Consider the following 23,426-nt stretch of genomic DNA (forward strand, 5'->3'; position numbering starts at 1 on the left):
CGCTCATTAAAATAAAATGAACCCACCGGTTCTTCAGGGTCTCGCGTGACTGAGACACTGCAGCCCAGCACACAGTGAAACGTGTCCTCTGTATTTAACCGTCACCCTTGGTGAGCAGTGGGCACCGGGAGCAGCGTGTGGGGACGGGACTTTCATCAAGGGGACCTCGGCGGCACAATGGCGGGTCGGGATTCGAACCGGCAACCTTCTGATTGCAGGGCCGCTTCTTTAACCGCCAGGCGTTACAGTTAACATGACCTTGGTGTGCCGGACCACCGCTGTAGTTTTTAATTTATGCTGCTGGCTGAGAGGTGGCACCTGCCAATCATCTGTGACGCCTCAGAACCAGAAACTGTTCACTTCATAAAGCTTAACTGATAAAAGGCGATTCAGGACACAGAAGAGACGCGAGACACCATCTTTTTCCTCAACACCAGTTTATTCACTTCATTTCTTGGACTTGAAGTACTCCTCAATCACGTCCTTGGCCTGAGACTCCTTGCCGTAGTCCTGCAGGAGACAGAAGCGGAACGTCAGGAACGGCGAGATTCTTTTCCTGGAGGAACCAACACTACAGAAGCTTGGCAGGTTTCAAACCCGAACAGGAAGTGATGTCGCCACGCTCAGGGACCTCAAGGACCACAGAGCGGGTCCCGAGGCTCGTAGGGTGGCGCTCGCTCTGGCCAGTTTAACAAACAGCCGCGGGGCACGAAGCCCGGCGGCCGCATTCGGCTGGCGCGGGGCCACGCCCCCTCCCGGCGGCCTCACCTTGATGACCACGCAGCTGCAGCCGACCACCTTCCTGGGTTTACCCTCCCGGTCGATCTTGCAGAGCCCCACCCACTCGCCCAGCTTCTTGTTGTCGTCCACCTGAGAAGAGCGGACAGTCAGGAGATCAGAGGGACTCGCGGCCATGCCGGCGGAGCGCTGGGGGACGCCCCGCGCCGCGTCTCAGTCCAAATTGGGTAACGAATGGCGGTTCTCCTCACTGCACTTCAGTAGAGGGAGCCAAGTTCTCATCACAGACACCCGGGGGTACACCGCACCCGTAACCTGGGCTCCGCCCGCCCCGCCTCACCTTGATGAGGTTGATCTGGTGCTCGGCGCACAGGGCTTCCACCAGCTTCACGTACATCGGCTCGTCACAGTTCGCGGCGAGGACGCACAGATGGGCCTGGCGTCTGGGGGGAGAGAAGCACGTTCAGAAGGGGGGGAGGGCTACACGTCATCACGCAGCGACGGAACCACGTGTTCCCGCCTTACTTGTCCAGCGCCTTGGCCGCCTCACGGATCCCCCGCGCCAGCCCGTCGTGGATGAGCGCGGTCTTCAACACCTCCGGCAGCGCGGTGTTCACGTCCATCACACCTCCAGCAGCGATGCTGCGTGGGGAGAGAGAGAGAGAGACGCCGCGTTACCGGCCACGGCGGCACCGGAGACCCGGACCCGGACTCACCGGGCGCCGCGCGTCAGACCCGGAGTCTCACTCATGGCGGAGTGAAGGGGTATCCGACCAGAGAAGCGAGCTCATCACCGCGGGGCCGCCGGAGCAGGAGGAGGAGCAGTCGCCGGAGATACTCACCCTTCCTCGGCCATTGTAGATCAGCGGCGGTCGGCGGATTCTCAGCCCTGCGAGAAGCACAGACAGGCGGGGAACGTTGGTGAGCGACGCGGCGCGGCGGACTGTCGGATGGCGGCGATTCGCGGCGGATTCGCGGTGATACTCACCCTGTCCCGTCCCAGGCAGCGCTGAAAGAGGACGTCATCGGCGCGACGAGGCGCTTTTAAAGGCGCGGAGGACCCCGGCGCGCCGCCACTGGGGTGTCCGTTGCACTGCCTGAATAACACGAGCAGGTGGATTTTTTTTTTTTTTTATTCCTCGATCTCCAAAAAAAAAATACCCACCTGCTGTAACGTGTCCTGTCTACTGTGCACGGATCTGGACAGTTTGGGTGCTCTGGGTTGGAGGCGGCCTGCCATTCATTCACAAAATCATGTATTTACATTTACAGGCCTTATCCAGAGCGACTTACAATCAGTAGTGACAGGGACAGTCCCCCCCTGGAGACACTCAGGGTTAAGTGTCTTGCTCACGGACACGATGGTAGTAAGTGGGGTTCGAACCTGGGTCTTCTGGTTCATAGGCTACTACCACCCTATTTTATAAAAAAACACCATGCATTTCGTAAAAGCAACTTATTTATTGATTACCAGTCTTTTCCATGAAGATTGCCCGGTTCAGTGTTTACATTTCCAGTATGTACTAGACGCCCTTATCCAGAGCGGTTATGAGGACACTTGGGGTCACGATGGAAGTGACGGGTTTGACTTAATTTAATGCACAGTAAGTGTCCAGCTTATAGCAGCGTGCATAATTCTGCGGAGTGTGTGTATGTGGGATTTCTGGTTCCGCTTTTGTTTGTAGTTCTTCTTCCTCAAGGAGCCATAAAAAAACCCTTAATTCTCCAAAATGAGGTAGTGGGTGGCGAGGTGTGAGCAGAAGACTTCCCTCTGATCAAGCTGGGACATGCCTGGTGTGTGTGTGTGTGTGTGTGTGTGTGTGTGTGTGTGAGAATCATATCAGGAGAGGTGTGGCTTCCTTCTTGGCTATGTTGAAACCTGCCTGCCCGGTCTTAAACACACACACGGCTCTTAAAACAGTAGTCTGTGCTCCACCCAGGTGAAGAAGACGTCCAGCAGTGAGCGTCCGTCCGGCCTGCAGCATGTCCGTCACCGTCTACTTCAGCAGTGTGAGCGGATCGAGGGAGGTGTGTCTGTTTCTGTTCCTGAGAACTCGGAGTAGAAAGTAGAAATCTGTTGTCTCGAGTAAAGTAAGAGTAGAGAATTAAAAGCGCACCGGAAGTTTCCTGCTCTCTGATTGGCCGAACTGGGTCCGAAACCACGTCCATACCTGTCAATATTGTGATGGCCCGCAGATGAAGCAGCAGCAGAGCGAGATTTTCCAGTTCCTGGATTCCAAGAAGATGAAGTACCAAGCGGTGGACATCTCCCAGAATGCCGAGCTGAAGGAGCAGATGAGGAAGCAGGTGGGGAGGCCGAACGCCATGCCCCCCCAGGTGTTCAACGGGGACAAATACTGCGGCGTGAGTCTCTCTCACACACACACACTCACACACTGCGTCCTGTCAGCTCGACTCCTGTCTAGAACGTAGGACGTTCGTTCTGCGAAATTGTCCTTGACTACGACTAATGAAACATTTAATGGCTGGATGCTGAAGCCAGGAGGGCCGTTCAAAGGTCGAAGGTCGCCCCACCTGTCGTGAACATAAATGGTCGCCGGCTCTCCCCTTGTTGCCTTTTGACTGAGCAGAATCACGGCCTCTGATTGGCCGATTGGAAATGAACTGGCCAGTTTTCGCCCCCTGATTAGTTTCGGTTTGGAACAGGAAGTGGCGGAGACGGACGTTACAGAGTAACAGAGAGAAGTGTTTACAATGTGAGGTTCACACACACACACACACACACACACACACCTCTGCAGGTGGCGCTGAATCAACATACGATTCGATCAAACCGGCATATTTCACGGTGGATTCCTGGTGATTAGAGTTCAGTGTTGGGGTGGAGCTGGAATTTCTCCGGGATTGAAATGCACACACCCTTCACGTCTGCTGTGTGCATGCTGGTGCGTGTGTGGAACTTCTCCGCCTGTCTGTACAACGTTCTACTGACCTCCTCCTGCTGTGTGAAGTGTCCTCTAGAACCGGGTTCCTTTTCTTTCCTCAGGACTACGCCGCCTTCTTTAATGCTGTGGAGGAGGGGAAGGCTGCAGCCTTCTTCCAGCTTTAATGGGACGTGCAGCCCTCTTCATCATGTGCAATACAAATCTGCCTTTGTTGGTCTGAGAATAAAGTTCTTACGATTTTGCAGAGCTCTCTTCGTGTTCTTATTGAGAAGCTGTGAGGAAGAACTTCGTCTCCTGGTTGGTCCTAGTTTGACCATAAAGTACCGTAGGAAAAATGGTGTTATATAAATCACATTATTAATAATAATACTTATAATAAGTTTTCAGTTCAGCATGTGATTTTGAGATAATCAAAAATGATTTTAGAGAAACCTAATATAAAAAGGTGTTGACATTTCTATGCAGAAATCGACTGAATCTGTTTATGAAATAATGAATGAAAGATGTACATTATTATTATTATTATTACTACATTATTGAAGGTTTTTATATACGTGCTGGTAAACGTCCTGATTTCCGGTCCTGTAAATGTTTTAAATGTCTGATATGAAATGACATGTCACGTTATGATTACACATGATGCAATTTTACACCCGGACACCAGGGGGCAGCAGCTGATCAGCAGTGCAGTGACCACGAAAACAGGCACAACGTTCATAAACCGACACTTTTAATTGGATTGTGGGTCACCAGTAAGGTCCACGTCATAATCATAAAAAACAAGCAGGCAGTGAACAAAACTCTTCACAATATCAGTAATAATGGGACGGAACACACAAGGTCACTACACGCAGAACCGGGCAGATAAGGCACAAATCCCACCCTCCAATCATAAAAATTCATTTGGGAACCCTTGTCATCAGAACTGAACTGGTTGAACACGTATGAATCTTTAATATTAAAACATATAAAAAGTGCAGTAGAGTCACTGAGCAAAAATATTATTTTATCCTCGGATTGTCCTCTCGGCTCTGGGTTCTGCTCATATGTCTGTTCCTATAGCAACCAAGCTGGCAGACAGGATGGTTCCGTCCTGAATGTTCTGCATGTGTGTTGGTTTGTGTGGAAGACTCATGCATCCATTCTAATTTAATTAGAGCGAGAAACGCCACTGCTGACCTCATGGGAGAACTCAGCTGCAGAGTTCTATCTGTTCTGCGCTCTTGTGCTACACGTCTTCAACCTGAGAGAGGAACGTTTGTCTGAGTTTGGAACATCACAGCGTGAAGAAGCTGGATCTCTACAAGTCTTGTTCTGTTCCTGTTGTTCTTAACAAGGCATTTTGTGCAGTTAAGGGAGGAAAACAAGCAGTGAAGTGGTGCAGAGAACCTCCTTCAGCTCATAATTCACCCCCAAACACACACACTCAAACACACACACACACACCAGCAAACACACTCACCAGCAAACTCAAACACACACACACACTCACCAGCAAACACACTCACACACTCACCATCAACTCACACACACACTCACACACACTCACCAGCAAACTCACACACACACTCACCAGCAAACACACTCACACACTCACCATCAAACTCACACACTCACCAGCAAACTCTCACACACACTCACCAGCAAACTCTCACACACACACACACACACACACACACACCAGCAAACACACTCACACACACACACTCACCAGCAAACACACTCACACACTCACCAGCAAACTCACACACTCACACACACACACACCAGCAAACTCACACACACACACACACACACACCACACACACACACACACACACACACACCAGCAAACACACTCACCAGCAAACTCTCACACACACACCAGCAAACTCACACACACACACTCACCAGCAAACTCTCACACACACACACACACACACACCAGCAAACTCACACACACACACACACTCACCAGCAAACTCTCACACACACACACTCACCAGCAAACTCTCACACACATACACACACACTCACCAGCAAACTCACACACACATACACACACACTCACCAGCAAACTCACACACACACACACACACACACACACACACACACACCAGCAAACACACTCACCAGCAAACTCTCACACACACACACTCACCAGCAAACTCACACACACATACACACACACTCACCAGCAAACTCACACACACACACACCAGCAAACACACTCACCAGCAAACTCACACACACACACACACACACACACACCAGCTATGCTACATTATGAACGAGTTCCTCAGTCCCTGGCAGTGTGTTCGTGAATTTCTGCATCTTGCACATGTTTTTGGCAAAGCCTCAGCTGCATGAGTTCTCCAGAGCAGAAACCGGAACCACCGGAACCGGACTGGGACCAGTGTGCACGGCACGACTCAAGAACTCTGTGGAGGACAAAAGACTAAATCAGAACAGAATCTTGAACAGACAAATGTCTTTTGGCTCCAGCCGGTGGTTTGCCATCATGGTCTGGTCCTACAGTCTAATACCTGCTGATGTGTGTGTGTGTGTGTGTGTGTGTGTGTGTGTGCGTCTCACCTGTACTGTGGGATCGGAGTTCAGACCCAGGAATGAAAATACAGTGTTGTTTTCTTTAGACTGGAAGAAATCTTCATAATCCTGACAAACACATCAAATAACAAATTGTGAATAAAATTTCCATGTTTCATTCCGTGCTTGTCAGTTCAGAGGTATGGAAGGCAATTTTTTTATTTTTTAAATAAGAGTTTAAAAACGCATCTTTAAACTGCATTTGTCATGTACATCTAATCACCGAGCGACTGCAACGCTTGACACGTTTGGAAGCCATGCCAGTCGCTGGAGATCATGTTTTAGGGGAGGGGCAGGAAATTTTCAGGGCGGAAAAAGCATGAGAAAAGGAGGTAACCTTTCCCCTTTATGATGTCATAAGGGGACAAATTGAGCCGCCGCTCTCTGAACGGTGAAGCAGAATGACCAAATGATGCAGGCTCGGGGAATTCGGATTAATGTTAAATCATCTCACAAAGTCACATTTTCATGTCAGTGGACTTTAAAAGCGTTTTTGTTTTTTAGTGTACAAGGAGATTTAATCATAAAAACACATGCAGATCTGCATGGTACAAATGGCTTTCCATACAGAGCAGTGTCAGTCTGCAGCGTCCGTCTGTGCTTTGGTCGTGTTAGTTGTGAGGTGTGGATAAGGAAGACGCCATTGGCTGACAGGTCGAGGAAGAACTGGGAGTAATCTGCTAAAGGGATCAACAGGATTACTGTGGGATTATTGGAGGTCGTAGGAGTTCACAGACACAGCGTGCAAAAAACTGGACTGGCACACTGTCTCTGTAACCCTGGACCAGAGCAGCAGAAAATCATCTCAGGACGCGTCAGGACTCATAAAACTGATCCTCACCCCGAGGTATTCATCGCCGTTGAATATCTGTGGGGGGAGGGGGTTTCCCTTTCCCGGGTGCTTTTCCTCCGGAATGTTCCGGTACATCCAGAGCCGCTGGTCCTCCAGCATGGTGATGTCCACCTCCTCAAACAAGATGCGGTTGGCCTCCAGAAAACCTACCACGGCCTGCTGCCTCTTCTTCACCTTAGAGAGGGACAGAGGAACATCGTTTCACTATATAAGATACGTAAATTCACCTATCAGAACGCCTGGACTAGATCGCTGATAACCTGCATGTTGGTGTTGGTAGTGGGCGTGGTCACGTTTAGAGAATGGAGGGAAACGGAGGAGAAAGGGAGGAGATGGGAGTTGACAGGAGGAGGAGTTAAATTGTCCAGAATGAGTAAGTAGGACTTGTGAGAGCTGTCAATCATGCCTACAGGCTCCGCCCCTTCTAAACACTGTTTATAAAACGACAACAGAAACAATGTTGCACTGTATGGAACTCCAAAGTGTCCAAATTTAAATAGACAAATACGGCGTAATGAAATAAATAATCATATGAATAAATAAGAGAATGATATATATAATAGCAACATAGAATTGAGAAATATTTGAACACTTCTTGATGTACAGTTCATTATTGTGAAATATATTGCATTTTGCTTTATAAATGTACTTATTATTGTGAAATATTTTTTCATGGTCATAATTTTTACCCAACAACACACATTATTTCAGAGGCCTTTCATTTCAGCAGCTCTTATTCCAAAATGTTTTTATTTCAAAATGTTGTATTTATTTGTTTAATTTTGAATACTGTGGATTTCCATAGGACTGGGGTTATGATTTATGGTCATGTTGTTCGTGCTAGAACATGATTGGACCCTGGGCCTTGTGGACATCTGACTGACGCTCTAAAGCCAATGGTCCATTGGGGAGGAGCATAATTCCAGCGTTGAGCAGAATGCAGTGTGAGATTATATCTCAGCCATAATCTGCTGGGACAGTTATGATAAAGCTCCTGCATCTCAGATCCGGGATGTGAGCTTTTCCTTCAAAAACAAAAATCAGTTTAAAACAATTGATACACTTGTTTGAGTGTAGAACTGACCAACCAACAAATAAATACAGAAAACGAAGAATGTGGGTATGTCACTGCGATGGCGGGTGGAGCATTCAATGAATCAGCATTCAGATTGATCAGTAATCACACATTGTGTCAGATTTCACTGTGCTGGTGTTACTGGTTTGGAACTGAGAATCCAAATACACACAGGTGAGTGGAAGTGGGAAAGTGTGTGTGTGTGTCTGTGTGTTAGTGTAATTTGTGTATGTATTTGTGTATGTGTGTGTGTTCGGTTGTGAGCGAGGATCTGAAAATCTCGCCATCTGTCTCTTCTGTTCGGAGGCAGATGGAATATTGACTCCATCTTTCTGAAGATAAGTAAACCTACACCACCTCACCTCTCTCTCTCTCTCTCTCTCTCACACACACACACACACACCATGCCATTAGTAGGTTTTAAAATAAATCATACATGGGAAGAGGGGCTTTTAAAGTAATCCCAGCTCAGGAGCGAGTGTGTGTGTGTGTGTGAGACCGTATTGATTCCAGCAGCATGTGGATTTTAATGTATAGAGCTATACTAGAGTTATGTGTTTGACTGTGCAATTTAGAGCTATAGCATAATAACACGTGTTGGCCTGTACAGTACTGAGCTGTAATATTAAAGAACTGGTGAGGTATTACGCTATACATCACACGCACAGGAAGACACACTTCCATACACACTCCTATCCGGACTTGCTGTGCTCAATGTTGCCATATTGGGTGGTTTCCTGCCAAATTGCCCAGTTTTGAATTCTACTTTGTGGGTAAAACATGGTTCAGGTGGATTTGCATAAGAATTATAAGAAACAGAGAGTCGGGGGAAGTTGTTGCTCATGTGCTGCATGTAGGCTTTTATTTAAGCGCATGTTACACTGGTATAAGCAGCCATTACGTTTTTTGAATGTTTGCAGGTTTGGAAACCATCAGCTGTATCTGACAGTTTGCCTTGAGGAAACCACTCTTCAGCTGGATTCAGTTATTGTGTTTAAATCTCACACACACACACACACACACACACACTGTAGCCGCCCTGTAAATGCATGTTAAATAAAGACATTTTCATGGAGAGTGAAGTAACACTGCCGCCTAATAACGTCCACCTAACGTTCAGCAAACATCCGTCCTCTGACAGTCCCTGTGAAAGTGGGCGGGGTCGTTGTTTGTTCGAACACCCGAGTGGGTCTCTTCATGCAGCAAATGTCTGAACTCAAACAACACGTCCTGCAGCAACATCGCCATGTACATCTTAACGTCCTCCATCAGCCCCGCCCACGGACCCCATCAACACCTCTGAACTGAAATGAAGACACGCACATATACGCACGGCCTCACAAGTCCCTTATTGTGTTAACAGTTTTCTACACACACAAAAGCAGCGGGACGGGATTCAGCTAATATACTGGCTAGACTGTGAGTGTGTGTGTGTGTGTGTAGGTGTGTAGGTGTGTAAGTGAGTTAGTAGAGAGTAAGTCTGGGATAATCTGTTTCTGACTGGAGCTGGTCAAAGCATAATCATTGTGTGTGTGTGTGTGTGTGTGTGTGTGTGTGTGTGTGTGTAAAACTATTGGACCCCATAAACACTGTAGGTCAATGGATTTTATTTCTTAAAAGTGGGGAGGAGCAAGGTTCTTCAGCAAGGAGTCATCAGTTCTTCTCACCTCGGGTGATGATAATCTCAACACTGTCCACTCTGTCTGTGTGTGTGTGTGTATCTAAAAAATAATATATTTTTTAACAGCCTTGGATGCAGAAAATCACAGTAAACACGGACCACCACTATCACACACACAGCGTTCCACCCTCATTGGAACCACGAACAGCATTAAAACACAGTTCTGCTGCGTTTCTGTTCGGTACAGATGATGGCAGCAGAGTGAGAATTTGAAAAGCAGGATGTGAGTGACGAGGTTGTGTTATTGATCGATGTCACACAGTCGATGTCACTGATTTACCGGGAAACTCGATGGGAAACCTGCACTCCGTTGCACGTCAGAATGCTCTAATTGTAAAATCGTCCTGCTGATCTCAAGGTTCTAATGGTGCATTTAAGCTTTAAATACAAGCACGCGCATGACAGACCCCCACCGCAAATGTGTGGCCCTGACGGACCGACCAGGAGTAAATGTGACCTGCTGAGCCGCTGCTGCTGCTGCTGCTGCTGCACTTTGGCCTGCTGCAGATCAGAGCTGGACAGTGGGGGCCTTGTTGGTCCGTGCAGGTCTGCAGGGTCCATGCAGCACACAGCAAGCAGACATGAGAGGCGCAGCTCGAATGCATTACACACATCCGACAATAGCAGTGGAATGATAATAATAACCACCAGAAATTACCATCAGAACAAATGTGTATTTTTATGCGCATCATAATTTGAGCTGAAGTGATAATAAATGTGTTCAGTCGTGGTTTCGGTAGTAAAAAAGTAAGACTCACCGCCACGGAGCCGGAGGAGGAGGCGACGTAGACCCTGATCACCATCCCGGGTGCAGGCGGTGCAGACCTGCGCGTCCCCGGCGCGGCTCTGCCCGCTTATAACCCGCGCCGTGCGCTAAGACGGGCGCCGCACCACCTGCTGGCGCTCTGCGGTATTACAGCGTTGGGCGCCGCGGGGCCTTCTGGGAAACGTAGTGCCTGCCTTTTAGGTTATTTTTTCTATTTAAGGTCTACTTTTTTCTATTCATGCTTTCGAAAATCGAACATTTTTATATTAACTTGCGTTATAATTTCTTGGTTGACAACACAACCGCTAAAAACAAATACGTGTAAAGTGTTGTTGAAGTTGTCACGCTAGTCGCGGCGGAAGTAGCGCAGAGCGACCGGTTGCCATGGCGAAGCGTCCGGCGGGTTCTCCACCCTCCACACCGCCCGCCCGCGGGCCGCCGGCTCGGTTCTGGAGCGCCGCAGGTCGGTTCCCGTTCTCCCGATGACGGGCCGGAAGTGGCGGAGGATGGGAGGTCGTCGTGCTCGCTTTTATACAGACGAACGGCCCCGTTAGAAGGGCGGCGGCGGCTCTGCGGCAGAATTAATCCGAGCCGCAAATCTTCTTAAGGTCCCCTGCGCTCCGCCGAGACGTTCTGGAAGGTTCTCATCGCGTTGTTTCTGTGGGCGAGGGCCGCGGGATTCGGACCTGTTGCCTCTGTTGTCGCTGTCGCGGTTCATGGCTGGTAAAGTGTGCAGCGTCGAGATGGCCTGATGGGTCTGTGTGTATTGTGTGTGTATTGTGTCCTCATGGTGTTGATGGATAACTGTGGTCTGCAGCCTGAGCTGAGATATAGTTCCGGTGTGTGTGTGTGTGTGTATCGTTGTTGATGTTCCGTGTTGTTAAATGAAACTTCTGCTGTAGCTGTGTTACTGTGAGTTGTGACGTGTGTTCTGATTGGCTGCTGGGAAGCCTGGGCGTGTCTGTATATGAACAGGACATGGTCCCACCTTGTTCTACATTGTTTCGGGCTGCAAGGTCACATGACCAGCTGCTGGTGACAGGCGTTGCTTGGGAACCGCAGAGGTGAACAACATCATCACGGAAAAGGAACGTTTCTCAGTAATAATTGATTAATTAAAGCGTTTATTGTAAAATATTTGGTTCCTGGAGCTTTTGGCCCACCCGACGGTGACCCCTGACGTGACCCCTGTCAGCAGCCAGTGAGGCGTGATGGATCAGTAATGAAGAATATTGATCCATAATTGATGAGGTGTGTTCTGCGTGCAGCTGAGCGTGTGTGAGACATGGAGTCCCGGGACAGTCCTGGTACCGATGACGACACCCGGGGGTCCCTGCGGAGCTCATACCAGAGCGGGAACCGGCGCCGGCCTGGAGGAACCCACAACCTGGATCCGGAACCCGCCCGGGAGAGAGAACATTACTCCGACGGAGAGAGGAGCAGCGGGTCGTTCTACTCGGACAATTACGAGAACGTGTCGTCTTCGGAACACTCCCTCCCCCGTCAATCTCCATCCCACAGTCCTCCTCCGAGGAGGTCACATGACCGGAGGGCGTCGAATCAAACAGGTACACACACACACACACACACACAAACACACAGATACACACACACACAAACACATACAAAGACAGACACACAAACACACAGATACACACACACACAAACAAACACATACACACACAGACAGACACACACACAGATACACACACATACAAACACATAACAGCTTTGGCTGATACTGATCAGTATGTGTGTATGTCTGCGTGTGTCTGTGTGTGTTTGTGTCTGTGTGTGTATGTCTGTGTGTGTATGTGTTTGTGTCTGTCTGTGTTTGTGGGTGTGTTTGTGTGTGTATGTCTGCACGTGTTTGTCTGTGTGTGTGTTTGTGTGTGTGTGCATATATCTGTGTGTGTGTGTGTGTATGTCTGCACGTGTTTGTCTGCGTGTGTCTGTGTGTTTGTGTCTGTGTATGTCTGTGTTTGTGTCTGTATGTCTGCGTGTGTCTGTCTGTGTTTGTGGGTGTGTTTGTGGGTGTATATATCTGTGTGTGTGTGTGTGTGTCTGTGTGTGTTTGCGTGTGTGTATATATCTGTGTGTGTGTGTGTGTGTGTATGTCTGCGTGTGTTTGTGTCTGTATGTCTGCGTGTGTCTGTCTGTGTGTGTATGTGTTTGTGTCTGTCTGTGTTTGTGGGTGTGTTTGTGTGTGTATATATCTGTGTGTGTGTGTGTGTGTCTGTGTGTTTGCGTGTGTGTATATATCTGTGTGTGTGTGTGTGTGTGTATGTCTGCGTGTGTGTGTGTGTGTGTGTGTATGTCTGCACGTGTTTGTCTGTGTGTGTGCGTGTTCATGCAGGGCACCGCAAAGTGGGGACCGGGATCAGGGTGCGTGGTCCCCATCAGGGCGTGGCCAGGAGTAAAGAGTCCCCTCCGAAGGACCTGGATCTGGTCACCAAGCGGCTGCTGTCTGCGCGCCTGCTGAAGATCAACGAGCTGAAGAACGCGCTGGCGGAGCTGCGTCTCCATGGCGACGAGCTGCAGCGCGAGAACCGGCTGCTGCGGCAGCTGCAGCAGCGACACGAGAAGGCCCTGCACCGCTACGGCGACACGGAGCACGAGATCGGCGAGCTGCTGGCGCGCCACGGCAACGAGACGCACGCGCTGCGCGAGAGGCTGCGGCGCGCGCACGAGCAGCAGCGCGCCGCCGAGCGCGCGCGCAGGGACGCGGACGAGAAGCTGCGGCGCGGCCACGAGGAGCTGGCGCGCCTGCGCAAGCTCGCCGGCGACCGGCGGCTCGGGGAGAGGGAGGAGCTCGCCAGGCAGCTCGCGCTGACGCAGGAGGCGGAGCAGGAGGGCGGGCGCAGGATCAAGGTGGGCGGGGCTTAGTCTGCTGCTGCGGTGTCTTTAGTTTAGGTGCTAATTCGTTTTGTTCTTCTGAGACACATTTTGAAGTATTTGAACCAGCGAGAGTCCAAAAGTAAAAAAAAGTAAATCACATTTTCACCTTTAACTCGGTCAAAAAACTGTGACGCTTCCACTGATCGTGTTTCTCCTCAAAAAGAAAATACAGCAACGACATGCGTTCAAATTATATACACTTACAATAATAATACAATAACTAGAAACCAAAATTGCAGAGGAAATTTTGATGGCCCTGTCGGGGCGTTTTTCGCAGGAGCGAGCATGGCCACCTGACCTGGTCTCATCTGTAAAATCAGGAGGTGTTGTTAAAGTAGCCGATGGAGCAGGCAGTCACGTGAAATTTGGTGACGTTTAGAACATGTTGAAAAGATAGCATGTTAACGCTAACATAAAAATGCTAACAGGGTGTGGCCAAGATGCATCACATTAAATTTGGTGATACTTGGAGCATATTGAAACATTTACATGTTTATAACGCTCCAGATTCTACGTTGCCAGGCTGGGTGATTTTTAGAATTTTTAATGGGAGATCATTTCTCATTTAAAGGTCCCCTATCATGAAAATGTGACTATATGAGATTATTTAATGTTAATACTAGTTCCCCGATCCTGTCTATTGTCCTGCAGTGGAGCGGCAGCTCGGATCTGGAATTTGTCCCCTTATGATGTCATAAGGGGAAAGGTTATAAAGGTATAAAGGATGAGGACAGTCAGGGTGTTGTGCAGTTAACCTGTGACCCCTGACCCCAGGAGCTGGAGCGGAGTATGGAGCTGAGCGCCAGCAGCTTCCAGAGGCAGCTGGGTGCAGAGAGGAGGAAAACCCACGAGGTGCAGGAGGAGGCGCGAGCACTGAGGGAGGAGCTAGAGCGACTAAACGTCAAACTCAAGGTAAACACACACAAATGCATGGAAACACACTCACACACACACACACACACACATACACCTGTGTGTTTCCTCACTGCAGGAAAAGGAGAGAGAGCTGGACACAAGAAACATCTATGCCAACCGTATGAAGGGGCCAAAACGAGACCTCGACAGCACAGGAAGGAGGAAAGGTAACAAAAAACACACACAGACACACAATTATAACGTAATGTAATATAACGTGTGTGTCCCAGCTCCCAACAGCAGCAGCAGCAGCAGCAGTAAGGCGGTGCAGACAGAGGACAGGTCTCTCTCCCTCGACTTTCCCTCCCCTCCTCCCGACATCACCAGCGGCAACCAACTCCCTGAACACGGGGGCGATGACTACCTGTCTCTTAAGGCAGGTAACATACACTCACACAACACCAGAGAGTCGCACTGATGTCGCACAAACGACGACTTGGATGTTTATGTCATGGAATTATTTATGCAACCGAGCGGAAGGCACAAGCAAAAAAACAAGAATGTTCACACTCGCAAGAGCACAATGTTGCCAGATCCTAAATGTTAAAGTATTGCACCAGCAGCTTAAATTCCCACTCTGACGCTGCTCAGAAAGTCTGCTTCAGTAACACATATCGTCGTAGACCATGCATATTAGGTGTGCGTGTGTGTGTGTGTGTATGTATGTATCTATGTACAGAGTGGATATACAGTATATACACATATTGCACCAGGGGCAGTGGTGGCCTAGCGGTTAAGGAAGCGGCCCCGTAATCAGAAGGTTGTCAGTTCGAATCCCGACCCGCCAAGGTGCCACTGAGCAAAGTACCGTCCCCACACACTGCTCCCCGGGCGCCTGTCATGGCTGCCCACTGCTCACTCAGGGTGATGGGTTAAATGCAGAGGACAAATTTCACTGTGTGCACCGTGTGCTGTGCTGCTGTGTATCACATGTGACAATCACTTCACTTTTTTTTAAATTTTTTTTTTGTATTAGGTGTGTGTGTGTGTGTGTGTGTATGTATGTATGTACAGAGTGGATACACATTATATACACATATTGCACATGGCGTATTAGGTGTGTGTGTGTGTATGTATGTTTGTACAGAGTGGATGTACAGTATATACACATATTGCACTTGGCGTATTAGATGGTAGCCAAGTGGTTAAGGAAGCGGCCCCGTAATCAGAAGGTTCGAATCCCGATCCGCCAAAGCGCCACTGAGCAGTCCCCCCTCAAGGGTGATGGTTAAATACAGAGGACACGTCACCGTGTGCTCTGCTGCAGTGTCTTACAATGATGTTCACTTTCATTCTCCTGTCATGCTGTCCATTGCTTTAAAATAATATTCCTTCCTCGCTGTTTGATCGTAGCAGGAGCTGGAGGACGTTAATCCGGGGACGAAGAGTGCAGAGGGGCAGCAGCAGGTGGAGGGAGACCTGGAGAGGAAGAGAGACGGGGAGAGAGAAGGGAAGGAGCAGCTTAAAAACGGTGAGTTTTCAGCCACATCACGCATATGGAGACAGGAACTGAATTCCTGTAGTCGTGCTTGTGGTTTTTCGCTTGAAAAGTTAATTGGTTACATAACTCATTAGCAGCAGTGCTCATGGCTGACCCACAGACACATGATACATACCTCCACCTGTCCATCAATGCAGAGGATCCGGTGCTGGACTCATGAATAATGAAGATCTGGACGTCCATCTCGTCATAAACACTCACGTTGGCCCACAACGACGTGGCTTCACGCGAACTCATCACTGACAGATAAACAGCTCACAAATGACAAAGGGGGCTTGGAATGGTCCACACACACACACACACACACACACACACACACACACACACACACACAACAGCGTGTAAACTTGGCACTGTGGAGACCAGCAGAGCTGTGAAAGACCCGGGTATTCATTCTTCAGCCACGCCCTCAGCAGGGTCATGATTTTACTGAGAGGAAGATCATTAACTGTAACTGTAAGCGCATGCCTTGTTGTTTTACGTGTAAGTCTGCAGGAGAAAATCTTTCTGTCTGTGTTGGAATCGCTTTGGATTGTGTGGGTGTGTCCCTAACCTGTGACCCCACCCCTTTCACACAGAGCGGCAGAGTGGCGAAGAAACAAAGAAGACCCGTGGATTTTCCGTCTTCCAGGAAGGAGAAAAGGCAAAGGAGGATGAAGACAAGAGAGGGAGGAGTCTGGAGACCCAAAATGGCTCCTCAGCAGAAAGTAAGGAGAAGGCGGAGCGTCGGCGGAAAGAGCAGCTTTTGGCTAAAATGCACGAGATTGACATGCAGAACGAGCCCCGGAACACAGGCCTGTTCTTCTCTGACAGCGGAGAGAATCGAGGTTCCTCTCTGTCACCGCAGAACCAGGCTACCCCCATCTTCGGCTCCGCTGAGTTGAAGAACGATGTGAACGCGAGGGGAGGAACTGTGGAACGGGGAAGTGGGCCGGGGTCTGGAGGTCAGAGAGGGGCTCTCAGAGCCCAGAACACTAGCGAGGAGGACAGCCTCTCTTTCGGGAGCTACGCCCCATCGTTTGGACGTCCAATGCAGCGTTCAGGCCTTCAGACCCGACCCCGTATTGACCCCTCCCCAAACACGAGGCTCGATGCTGGGCTGGACCTCGGCCTGGATCTTGGGGGAGTGGTCAAGGAGCGGAAGTCCAGCCTCATGCAACAACTGTTCGGCTCGACCACCGAGTCGCCCACCCCGACGCCCCAGACCACGAGCCCGCCGCCCGCGTCCAAAGGCGCCACAGTGGGACGCAGGAGGGATGTGGAGGTGGTGATGAGCAGCAGCCGTGGATCCCTGCAGGTGACGGAGAGCCGGCCGGCCGTGAGGGCGATCACAACGTTCGATGACGATATCGAGGAGCTGACACTCTGAGGGGTGTGGCTGCATCCATGTTTAATCATCTCAGGCACTTAACACAGAGCAGATGGATCCTGTTCACCTGTCCTCTGTCCCGCCTTTAGGGAAAACAAACTGATAATGAATCGATTACTTTTCTTTATTACTTTCTGTTTAGCAGTGTGTTGACTGGTTTCCATGGTAACGTAAAGTCCTAGGACCAGCGCATAACATTTATGGCATTTATCAGACGCCCTTAACCAGAGCGACTTACAATCAGTAGTTACAGGGACAGTCCCCCCCTGGAGCAACTTAGGGTTAAGTGTCTTGCTCAGAGACACGATGGTAGTAAGTGGGATTTGAACCTGGGTCTTCTGGTTCATAGGCAAGTGTGTTACCCACTAGGCTACTACCATAACCCCATCAGAGCACGATTCGGAGCTAGTGGAAACCAGGGGCAACTGACAAGGATGCTCTGTTAAATAGATTCATCTTGAATTAAATATATTTCTGGTTGTACTTTGTTTTTTCTGCTCTTAATTATCCCAACAGTAGTTCTAGTAATATGTTGTAATATGAGCTCCATACTGAAGGGCTCACAGCTTCATATTAATCTTACCTCATTTGCATGTTGTCTGTAAGATTTTAGCATAGCATTTATTGTGACATTTATTATTTTCTCTCATGGTTACTTTTTAAAGTGATTATTTTTTTCATTCTAATCTGCACTGAGGTGTCAGGAAATTCTGCTGAAGAAATAATATTATTGTCCCTATTGGTTTTGTGTGTAATTTCAGCACTATTTTATATTACATTTAAGTGGGTTCCGGTGGGTGGAATTAATTGCGTAATTCATTGCACTTTAAAATTAGTGTTTAACAGGAAATTGTCTTTTTGCCAAATATCATTTCAATTTATCCAGGGACAATCACAATAAACACAGCAGCCAAAGTTGACAGGTCTGTATGATCGGTGTGTGACTAGAGACCAGAAGTGATTTTTATGCCTGGCCATTTTGTATCTGTGTTTTCTGTCTAATCATTTAAATTAAAATGTTTGGAGTATTTGCGTGAGCTGTGGGTTTTATTGGGTGTCTCACAATGAAACTGTCAGTATCTTTCTCACACAGACTTCACCAGATAGACAAAAACCTCTAGAAACCAGCTGCTGCTTTTGTGACCCACAGACAAATAAAGTCCCTTTCTGGCCCCTTTCTGTGTGTTTTTTTTATTATTTAGAATCCAGCTGACAGGGCGGATCTGTGGGTTTGTGTGGTTTTCTCATGAAGTGCGTGGATTGGCCCGTCATGTTACCTGTTGAGGCGAAGCTCAGGTGAGTTCCTGAATAATAAAACAACTGTTTGCTAAGACCCGGCTCTTCTCTATTGTGGGCTCATTGTGGGACGCACCATTGTGAGGTCACCATATGGGTCACAGGGAAATGGTGACCATTGTAAAGCCACACTAGAAACGTTTCTGCGTCCATTGACATTCTAGTGGTTCATGTCTACACAATATTATCCTTTTGGTTCATATTAAACTATAAAATATAAACAAACGGTTTAGTTTTCATTTTATTGAACCTGAAAGGTAACTCTGGGCCCAGGCTTTTTTGTTTATGTTCTCATGATGGCGAGACCCCATTACTCCTACATCTCCCAAAATCCTCTGCGGTCATTAGGGCTGCACTATTGGCCACTCGTTTTTCAAGCGATCCGCTCGTTAGCATACAAAAAGCGCCAAGCCAATCGCTGGCCCGTATGGAGACGTGTGCCAGGGCGCTCCGCCAATCACCGTGCCCGCTGTATCCCCATACTCCAGCAGCGCACCAATCAGCGCCCAGGCGCTGCCCAATGGTCAAAGGCGAGGGCAGAGTCGCGTCTCCGCATATTATTACCATGTTATTAGCGGAGGTGTTTTAGATATCGATCCGGTATTCCGAGTCGGTTACACCTTCCACCACCTCCAGGTCGCCGCAGAGACGCCGAAGTAGCGCGGAGAAGAGCGGGAAGATGCCGAAGCGGAAGGTGGGTCTCTGCCTTTTTTTTTTTTTTTTAACGGGGGGCGGATTTATTTCGGTTTCTGTGCAGCAGGAGCCGCGGCGAAGCGTCGTCACGTCGGACCTCCGCGAACCGCCGGCGGCTTTTTTTTTTTTTAATTCTCCTTTTCTTGTCTTTTTTTTTTTTTTTTTTTTTTTGTGCGTTACGCGCGGCGTGTTTTTGACGTTCAGCGGTCGCGACGATCGGCGACGATGGAGGACGCCCCCCCACCCCATCTCCCCCAGCACCCTCCTCTTCCTCCTCTTCCTCCTCCTCCTCCCCCCGCGCTTCGGACCCGTATGTAGAGTACGGGAGCGCGCACGGGGCCGAGTAAACGTGGGCTGGTTATTATAATAAGAACAAAAACAGCAGAAACGACATTATTTACGTGCTGGGGTTTACAATAAAGCACCATGATGCTCAAATGAACTTGCATCTTTTTTATACTCCAGCCGAATATATGATTGAAAGTTATTAAAAGTCCTGCTGAGTTGTACATGCACTTTAATGAGCACCTGTGAGTGTTAATGAGCGAAGCCCCTGATGGGCCAGTTCCTCAGGTGTGGTGGGATCGGTAATCTGGTTCATTTCAGACCCTCATCGCGTAGAAGAGGTCCATTCTCGCTCGTATTTTAATCCGCTCTTAAAAAGATCTTAATTTTGCTTACACCCCCCCAGACACGCACACTTTCGTGTGACCATTCTGAGATGAGAATATTTCCTACTTGTGCAAGTAAATAAATCCAGATGTTCGGCTCAGGGCAGCGCTGGTGTGTCCTGTAGATCTGTGTGTGTGTAACAGGCTCTCTTCCATTTCACAGTCTCCAGAAGGTTCAGAGGGGAAGGACTCCACCAAAGTCACAAAGCAGGAGGTATACACACACACACACACACACACAAACTCAGAAAGCACTCTCCTATGTAAAACTTCTAATGAAACTCTCTCTCTCTCTCTCTCTCTCTCAGCCAACCCGGCGGTCGGAGCGACTGTCAGCAGTGAGTCACGTGACCTCGGTTCTGTGTCTTTGCGTGTGTTGGTCTTTGTGTAACCAGTGTGTGTGTGTGTGTGTGTGTGTCATGTTTAACCTGCAGAAACCAGCACCGGCCAAAGCAGAACCTAAAGCTAAGAAGCCAGCTGCCAAGGTACAAACGCAGACGCCCACAGCAATGCTAAAATGGCGGTTTTGTCCTTATTACTATGTTGTTATTGTCATTAGTAAAGATGACAAATCTGTTTGATAGTGACAGATTAATACATTAAGCAGCTTGCTTTGATTCATTAAACTCTGTTGATTGGTGCTTTTGGCTTGTGTTGCTCCAAGCAGAAGGCGTCAGATGACAAAGCCGTAAAAGGAAAAGGAAAGGCCAAGAAGGAGGAGAAGGAGGCGGTGCCCGCCGAGAACGGAGAAACCAAGGCGGAGGAGGTACGACGAGGCCACGCCCCCTTTCTACAGTAATTCTGTTGGGGTTCGGGGTCGTCTTCTGACCCGTCGTTAGTATTCGGGTGAATATAAATATGAGTCCATGATCATGAGGTGGGTCGGTCGTCTGTTCCTATAACAGTAAGATACACGTGGAGAGAGAGAGAGAGAGAGAGACACCGACCGACTTTAACATCCTCTATTCTTCCTGTTCTTTATTTGTGTCACTGTCCAAACATCACAACAACGTACACACACCCCTATAACACACTCACTGCTTCTACACTTTTATTCTTTACACACACCTATAACACACTCACTGCTTCTACACTTTTATTTATTACACACACACACAAACACCTATAACACACTCACTGCTTCTACACTTTTATTTATTACACACACACACAAACACCTATAACACACTCACTGCTTCTACACTTTTTACACACACAAACACACACACACACACCTATAACACACTCACTGCTTCTACACTTTTATTTATTACACACACACACACACCTATAACACACTCACTGCTTCTACACTTTTATTTATTACACACACACACACACCTATAACACACTCACTGCTTCTACAATTTTATTTATTACACACACACACCTATAACACACTCACTGCTTATACACTATTTAACTTTACACACACCTATAACACACTCACTACTTCTATACTTTTATTCTTCACACACACACACACCTATAACACACTCACTGCTTATACACTATTTAACTTTACACACACCTATAACACACTCACTACTTCTATACTTTTATTCTTCACACACACACACACCTATAACACACTCACTGCTTCTACACTTTTATTTATTACACACACACATAGATTTGTGTTTCTCGCTCATCTGTGAGTGTGTCGTCCGGAAGGACAACAGCCCCGTCGTTCCTGACAGTCCGAGGACAGAGTGAAACCGTGAGGGTGAAGGGTACGATAAGTGAGTGTGAGTGTGTGTGCGTGTGTGTGTGTGTGTTCAGTTTTTACTCTGGTCCCAGCAGGTCTGATGTCAGTGTTTGGTAAGTGTCTAGTGTGTCCACAGCGTGAGAATAATTATCTGTATGTGTGTGTGTGTGTGTGTAATAACATTTGTGGTCTTATGCTGAAGCTTCCGGAGTTCCAGTTTTCCCATAGTGCACTTCCAGTCAAGTGAGGTTTCCACTGATCCCGTCTCCGCTGTCCCTCCGCAGGAAACTGAGGCGGCGCCGGAGGCGGAGAAGAAGGAGTGAGGGGCTCTGCTTCCTGGAGAAGAGCCTATTTTTTATTGAGTATTTTGTAAACTGCTATTTTTTTTAGACTTGTGCTAGGTCACCTCTTTAGCCCCACCCCCTGCGTTCCTGACTTCTGTGCAAGTATTCCGTTCCTCGACTGTTACATCTCCCTGTACCCACTTTACCCACAATGCCTCGGTGCAGCGTGTCTCACGACATGCTGCGCGTGTAGTTCTGTTCTGTAGGAAGGTTTGTTTTACTCCCATGAGTTAAAAAAAAGACAACACTCGTTCTTCTGACCCCTGACCCCGTGGCATCTCGCCGCAGCAATAACAGAGTGGTGCTCGGCGCTGGCTGTTCTCTGATTGGCCGATGTGTTTCAGGTGGTTTCTGACTCCCTCAGCTGTTTTGGTATGAACCCCTCTGGAAATATTTTAAAATAAAAAGGAAACGAAACGGCTCTCTGTCTGTTGAACTTTGTTTCTCAGGTAAGGGGCTCCAGGCCATCTGATTGGTCCAAAGCCACAAAAGCCCTTCTGGGGGTTTCCACGCCTCTCTGTTGAGGTCAGCACATGTGATGGGGCCTCTCATTGGCCGCCTCGCTACCGCTTCATACGGTGGGGAATTTCATTCACGTTCAAAAAGCGCACACGGCCGCCGGACCCGCCTCCTTCTGTACCATGTGACCTGGCTGTCTGCAGAGACGTTCGCCCAGTCCGTGGAAATCCCCACTGCTGGTCTAGAATTGGTGGCTCATGATTGAAAATTCAGTTACCAAAAACGTGTCATGGCGTACGATGTACTGAATAATGCTTGCCGTAGTTATGATTATGACTATGATCAAATATACAGTACTGTGTAAAAGTCGGTTTATCTAGGCGGCAAGTAATTTAGTTAACAAAAAATACAGCTTGTCAAATAATGATTTTTCTGAAAGTGTTTATTGCAAAAATTTCCTTCTGTTCATGAAACAGAAAAAAAAAAAACAGCAGCAAAACAATATAGTTCTCCGTCTGTAGAGAGTCGGGAGAGACTGCATTCGATGTAATCAGGCATCCATAAAATACACTTTGGCTTTATGAGAGCACCAACCAATCAGAAATCGACTGATGAAAGAACAGGACCAGGTCAGAAGTAAAATTCTGTCTCAGGTGAGTTGGGGTGTTGGCTGTTGACCTTTGACCTCTGCGTGGCCCTGTGCACTTTGGCGTCTGCAGGTATCAGCCTGAACCCTGTAGGAGGAGCACTGGTACTGGGTCGAGTTACATTTACATTTACAGCATTTACCAGACGCCCTTATCCAGAACGAATTACAATCAGTAGTTACAGGGACAGTCCCCACCTGGAGACACTCAGGGTTAAGTGTCTTGCTCAGGGACACGATGGTAGTAAGTGGGGTTTGAACCTGGGTCTTCTGGTTCATAGGCGAGTGTGTTACCCACCAGGCTACTACCACCCTGAGTTC

The 23,426-nt window shown here is 48.4% G+C and overlaps 5 protein-coding genes and 1 non-coding gene across 8 annotated transcripts; 3 read left to right on the top strand and 3 right to left on the bottom strand.

Annotated features, from left to right (window-relative positions):
• Positions 1–418: 418 nt before the first annotated feature.
• rps12 (ribosomal protein S12) lies at positions 419–1,774 on the bottom strand. The gene is made up of 6 exons (XM_028969365.1): positions 1,727–1,774; positions 1,581–1,627; positions 1,264–1,380; positions 1,079–1,181; positions 769–870; positions 419–510 (listed from the first exon to the last, which is right to left on the bottom strand). The coding sequence occupies exons 2-6, from the start codon at positions 1,592–1,594 to the stop codon at positions 448–450; spliced, it is 399 nt and encodes a 132-aa protein (XP_028825198.1). The 5' UTR covers positions 1,595–1,627; positions 1,727–1,774; the 3' UTR covers positions 419–447.
• LOC114784116 (small nucleolar RNA SNORD100) lies at positions 946–1,030 on the bottom strand. Its single transcript, XR_003748785.1, has one exon. It is a non-coding gene; the product is annotated as a small nucleolar RNA SNORD100 (small nucleolar RNA).
• Positions 1,775–2,615: 841 nt separating the features above from the next.
• Positions 2,616–3,890, top strand: LOC114784070 (SH3 domain-binding glutamic acid-rich-like protein 3). The gene is made up of 3 exons (XM_028969366.1): positions 2,616–2,766; positions 2,935–3,102; positions 3,746–3,890. The coding sequence occupies exons 1-3, from the start codon at positions 2,722–2,724 to the stop codon at positions 3,806–3,808; spliced, it is 276 nt and encodes a 91-aa protein (XP_028825199.1). The 5' UTR covers positions 2,616–2,721; the 3' UTR covers positions 3,809–3,890.
• A 1,882-nt stretch (positions 3,891–5,772) lies between these two features.
• Positions 5,773–11,456, bottom strand: sh3bgrl2 (SH3 domain binding glutamate-rich protein like 2). The gene is made up of 4 exons (XM_028969388.1): positions 10,598–11,456; positions 7,072–7,257; positions 6,219–6,299; positions 5,773–6,064 (listed from the first exon to the last, which is right to left on the bottom strand). The coding sequence occupies exons 1-4, from the start codon at positions 10,640–10,642 to the stop codon at positions 6,056–6,058; spliced, it is 321 nt and encodes a 106-aa protein (XP_028825221.1). The 5' UTR covers positions 10,643–11,456; the 3' UTR covers positions 5,773–6,055.
• On the top strand, positions 10,948–18,316 carry lca5 (lebercilin LCA5). Its single transcript, XM_028969387.1, has 7 exons — positions 10,948–12,173; positions 12,962–13,476; positions 14,278–14,415; positions 14,495–14,585; positions 14,649–14,794; positions 15,772–15,889; positions 16,498–18,316. The coding sequence occupies exons 1-7, from the start codon at positions 11,891–11,893 to the stop codon at positions 17,286–17,288; spliced, it is 2,082 nt and encodes a 693-aa protein (XP_028825220.1). The 5' UTR covers positions 10,948–11,890; the 3' UTR covers positions 17,289–18,316.
• Positions 18,317–19,079: 763 nt separating this feature from the next.
• hmgn3 (high mobility group nucleosomal binding domain 3) lies at positions 19,080–22,421 on the top strand. Of its 3 annotated transcripts, none has more exons than XM_028969381.1 (7): positions 19,080–19,278; positions 20,112–20,162; positions 20,257–20,286; positions 20,383–20,433; positions 20,616–20,714; positions 21,582–21,690; positions 21,941–22,421. In XM_028969381.1, exons 1-7 carry the CDS (start codon positions 19,264–19,266, stop codon positions 21,946–21,948), a joined length of 363 nt encoding a protein of 120 aa, XP_028825214.1. In that variant the 5' UTR covers positions 19,080–19,263; the 3' UTR covers positions 21,949–22,421. The 3 variants fall into 3 exon arrangements, with proteins under 3 accessions (XP_028825214.1, XP_028825215.1, XP_028825216.1); XM_028969382.1 differs by having other exon boundaries at positions 21,582–21,681; XM_028969383.1 differs by lacking the exon at positions 21,582–21,690 and having other exon boundaries at positions 19,086–19,278.
• The last annotated feature ends 1,005 nt before the right edge of the window (positions 22,422–23,426 follow it).

This window comes from Denticeps clupeoides, unplaced genomic scaffold (genome assembly GCF_900700375.1).
Source record: "Denticeps clupeoides unplaced genomic scaffold, fDenClu1.1, whole genome shotgun sequence".
In the NCBI taxonomy this organism is placed as follows: domain Eukaryota; kingdom Metazoa; phylum Chordata; class Actinopteri; order Clupeiformes; family Denticipitidae; genus Denticeps; species Denticeps clupeoides.

What these genes read in the sequence shown, in the direction of transcription:
- sh3bgrl2 (XM_028969388.1), bottom strand. Translation starts at nt 10,642, where the DNA reads ATGGTGATCAGGGTCTACGTCGCCTCCTCCTCCGGCTCCGTGGCG. An exon ending in CCTCCTCCGGCTCCGTGGCG is followed by an intron (nt 7,258 to 10,597) that starts GTGAGTCTTACT and finishes TCCCTCTCTAAG; the next exon opens with GTGAAGAAGAGGCAGCAGGC. An exon ending in ACGGCGATGAATACCTCGGG is followed by an intron (nt 6,300 to 7,071) that starts GTGAGGATCAGT and finishes TGTGTTTGTCAG; the next exon opens with GATTATGAAGATTTCTTCCA.
- hmgn3 (XM_028969381.1), top strand. An exon ending in CCAAAGTCACAAAGCAGGAG is followed by an intron (nt 20,163 to 20,256) that starts GTATACACACAC and finishes TCTCTCTCTCAG; the next exon opens with CCAACCCGGCGGTCGGAGCG. An exon ending in GAGAAACCAAGGCGGAGGAG is followed by an intron (nt 20,715 to 21,581) that starts GTACGACGAGGC and finishes ACACACACATAG; the next exon opens with ATTTGTGTTTCTCGCTCATC.
- lca5 (XM_028969387.1), top strand. Translation starts at nt 11,891, where the DNA reads ATGGAGTCCCGGGACAGTCCTGGTACCGATGACGACACCCGGGGGTCC. An exon ending in AGGGCGGGCGCAGGATCAAG is followed by an intron (nt 13,477 to 14,277) that starts GTGGGCGGGGCT and finishes CCCTGACCCCAG; the next exon opens with GAGCTGGAGCGGAGTATGGA. An exon ending in ATGACTACCTGTCTCTTAAG is followed by an intron (nt 14,795 to 15,771) that starts GCAGGTAACATA and finishes GTTTGATCGTAG; the next exon opens with CAGGAGCTGGAGGACGTTAA.
- rps12 (XM_028969365.1), bottom strand. An exon ending in GCGGCCAAGGCGCTGGACAA is followed by an intron (nt 1,182 to 1,263) that starts GTAAGGCGGGAA and finishes CTCTCCCCCCAG; the next exon opens with ACGCCAGGCCCATCTGTGCG. An exon ending in ACCAGATCAACCTCATCAAG is followed by an intron (nt 871 to 1,078) that starts GTGAGGCGGGGC and finishes CGCTCTTCTCAG; the next exon opens with GTGGACGACAACAAGAAGCT.
- LOC114784070 (XM_028969366.1), top strand. Translation starts at nt 2,722, where the DNA reads ATGTCCGTCACCGTCTACTTCAGCAGTGTGAGCGGATCGAGGGAG. An exon ending in GTGTGAGCGGATCGAGGGAG is followed by an intron (nt 2,767 to 2,934) that starts GTGTGTCTGTTT and finishes GATGGCCCGCAG; the next exon opens with ATGAAGCAGCAGCAGAGCGA. An exon ending in ACGGGGACAAATACTGCGGC is followed by an intron (nt 3,103 to 3,745) that starts GTGAGTCTCTCT and finishes TTCTTTCCTCAG; the next exon opens with GACTACGCCGCCTTCTTTAA.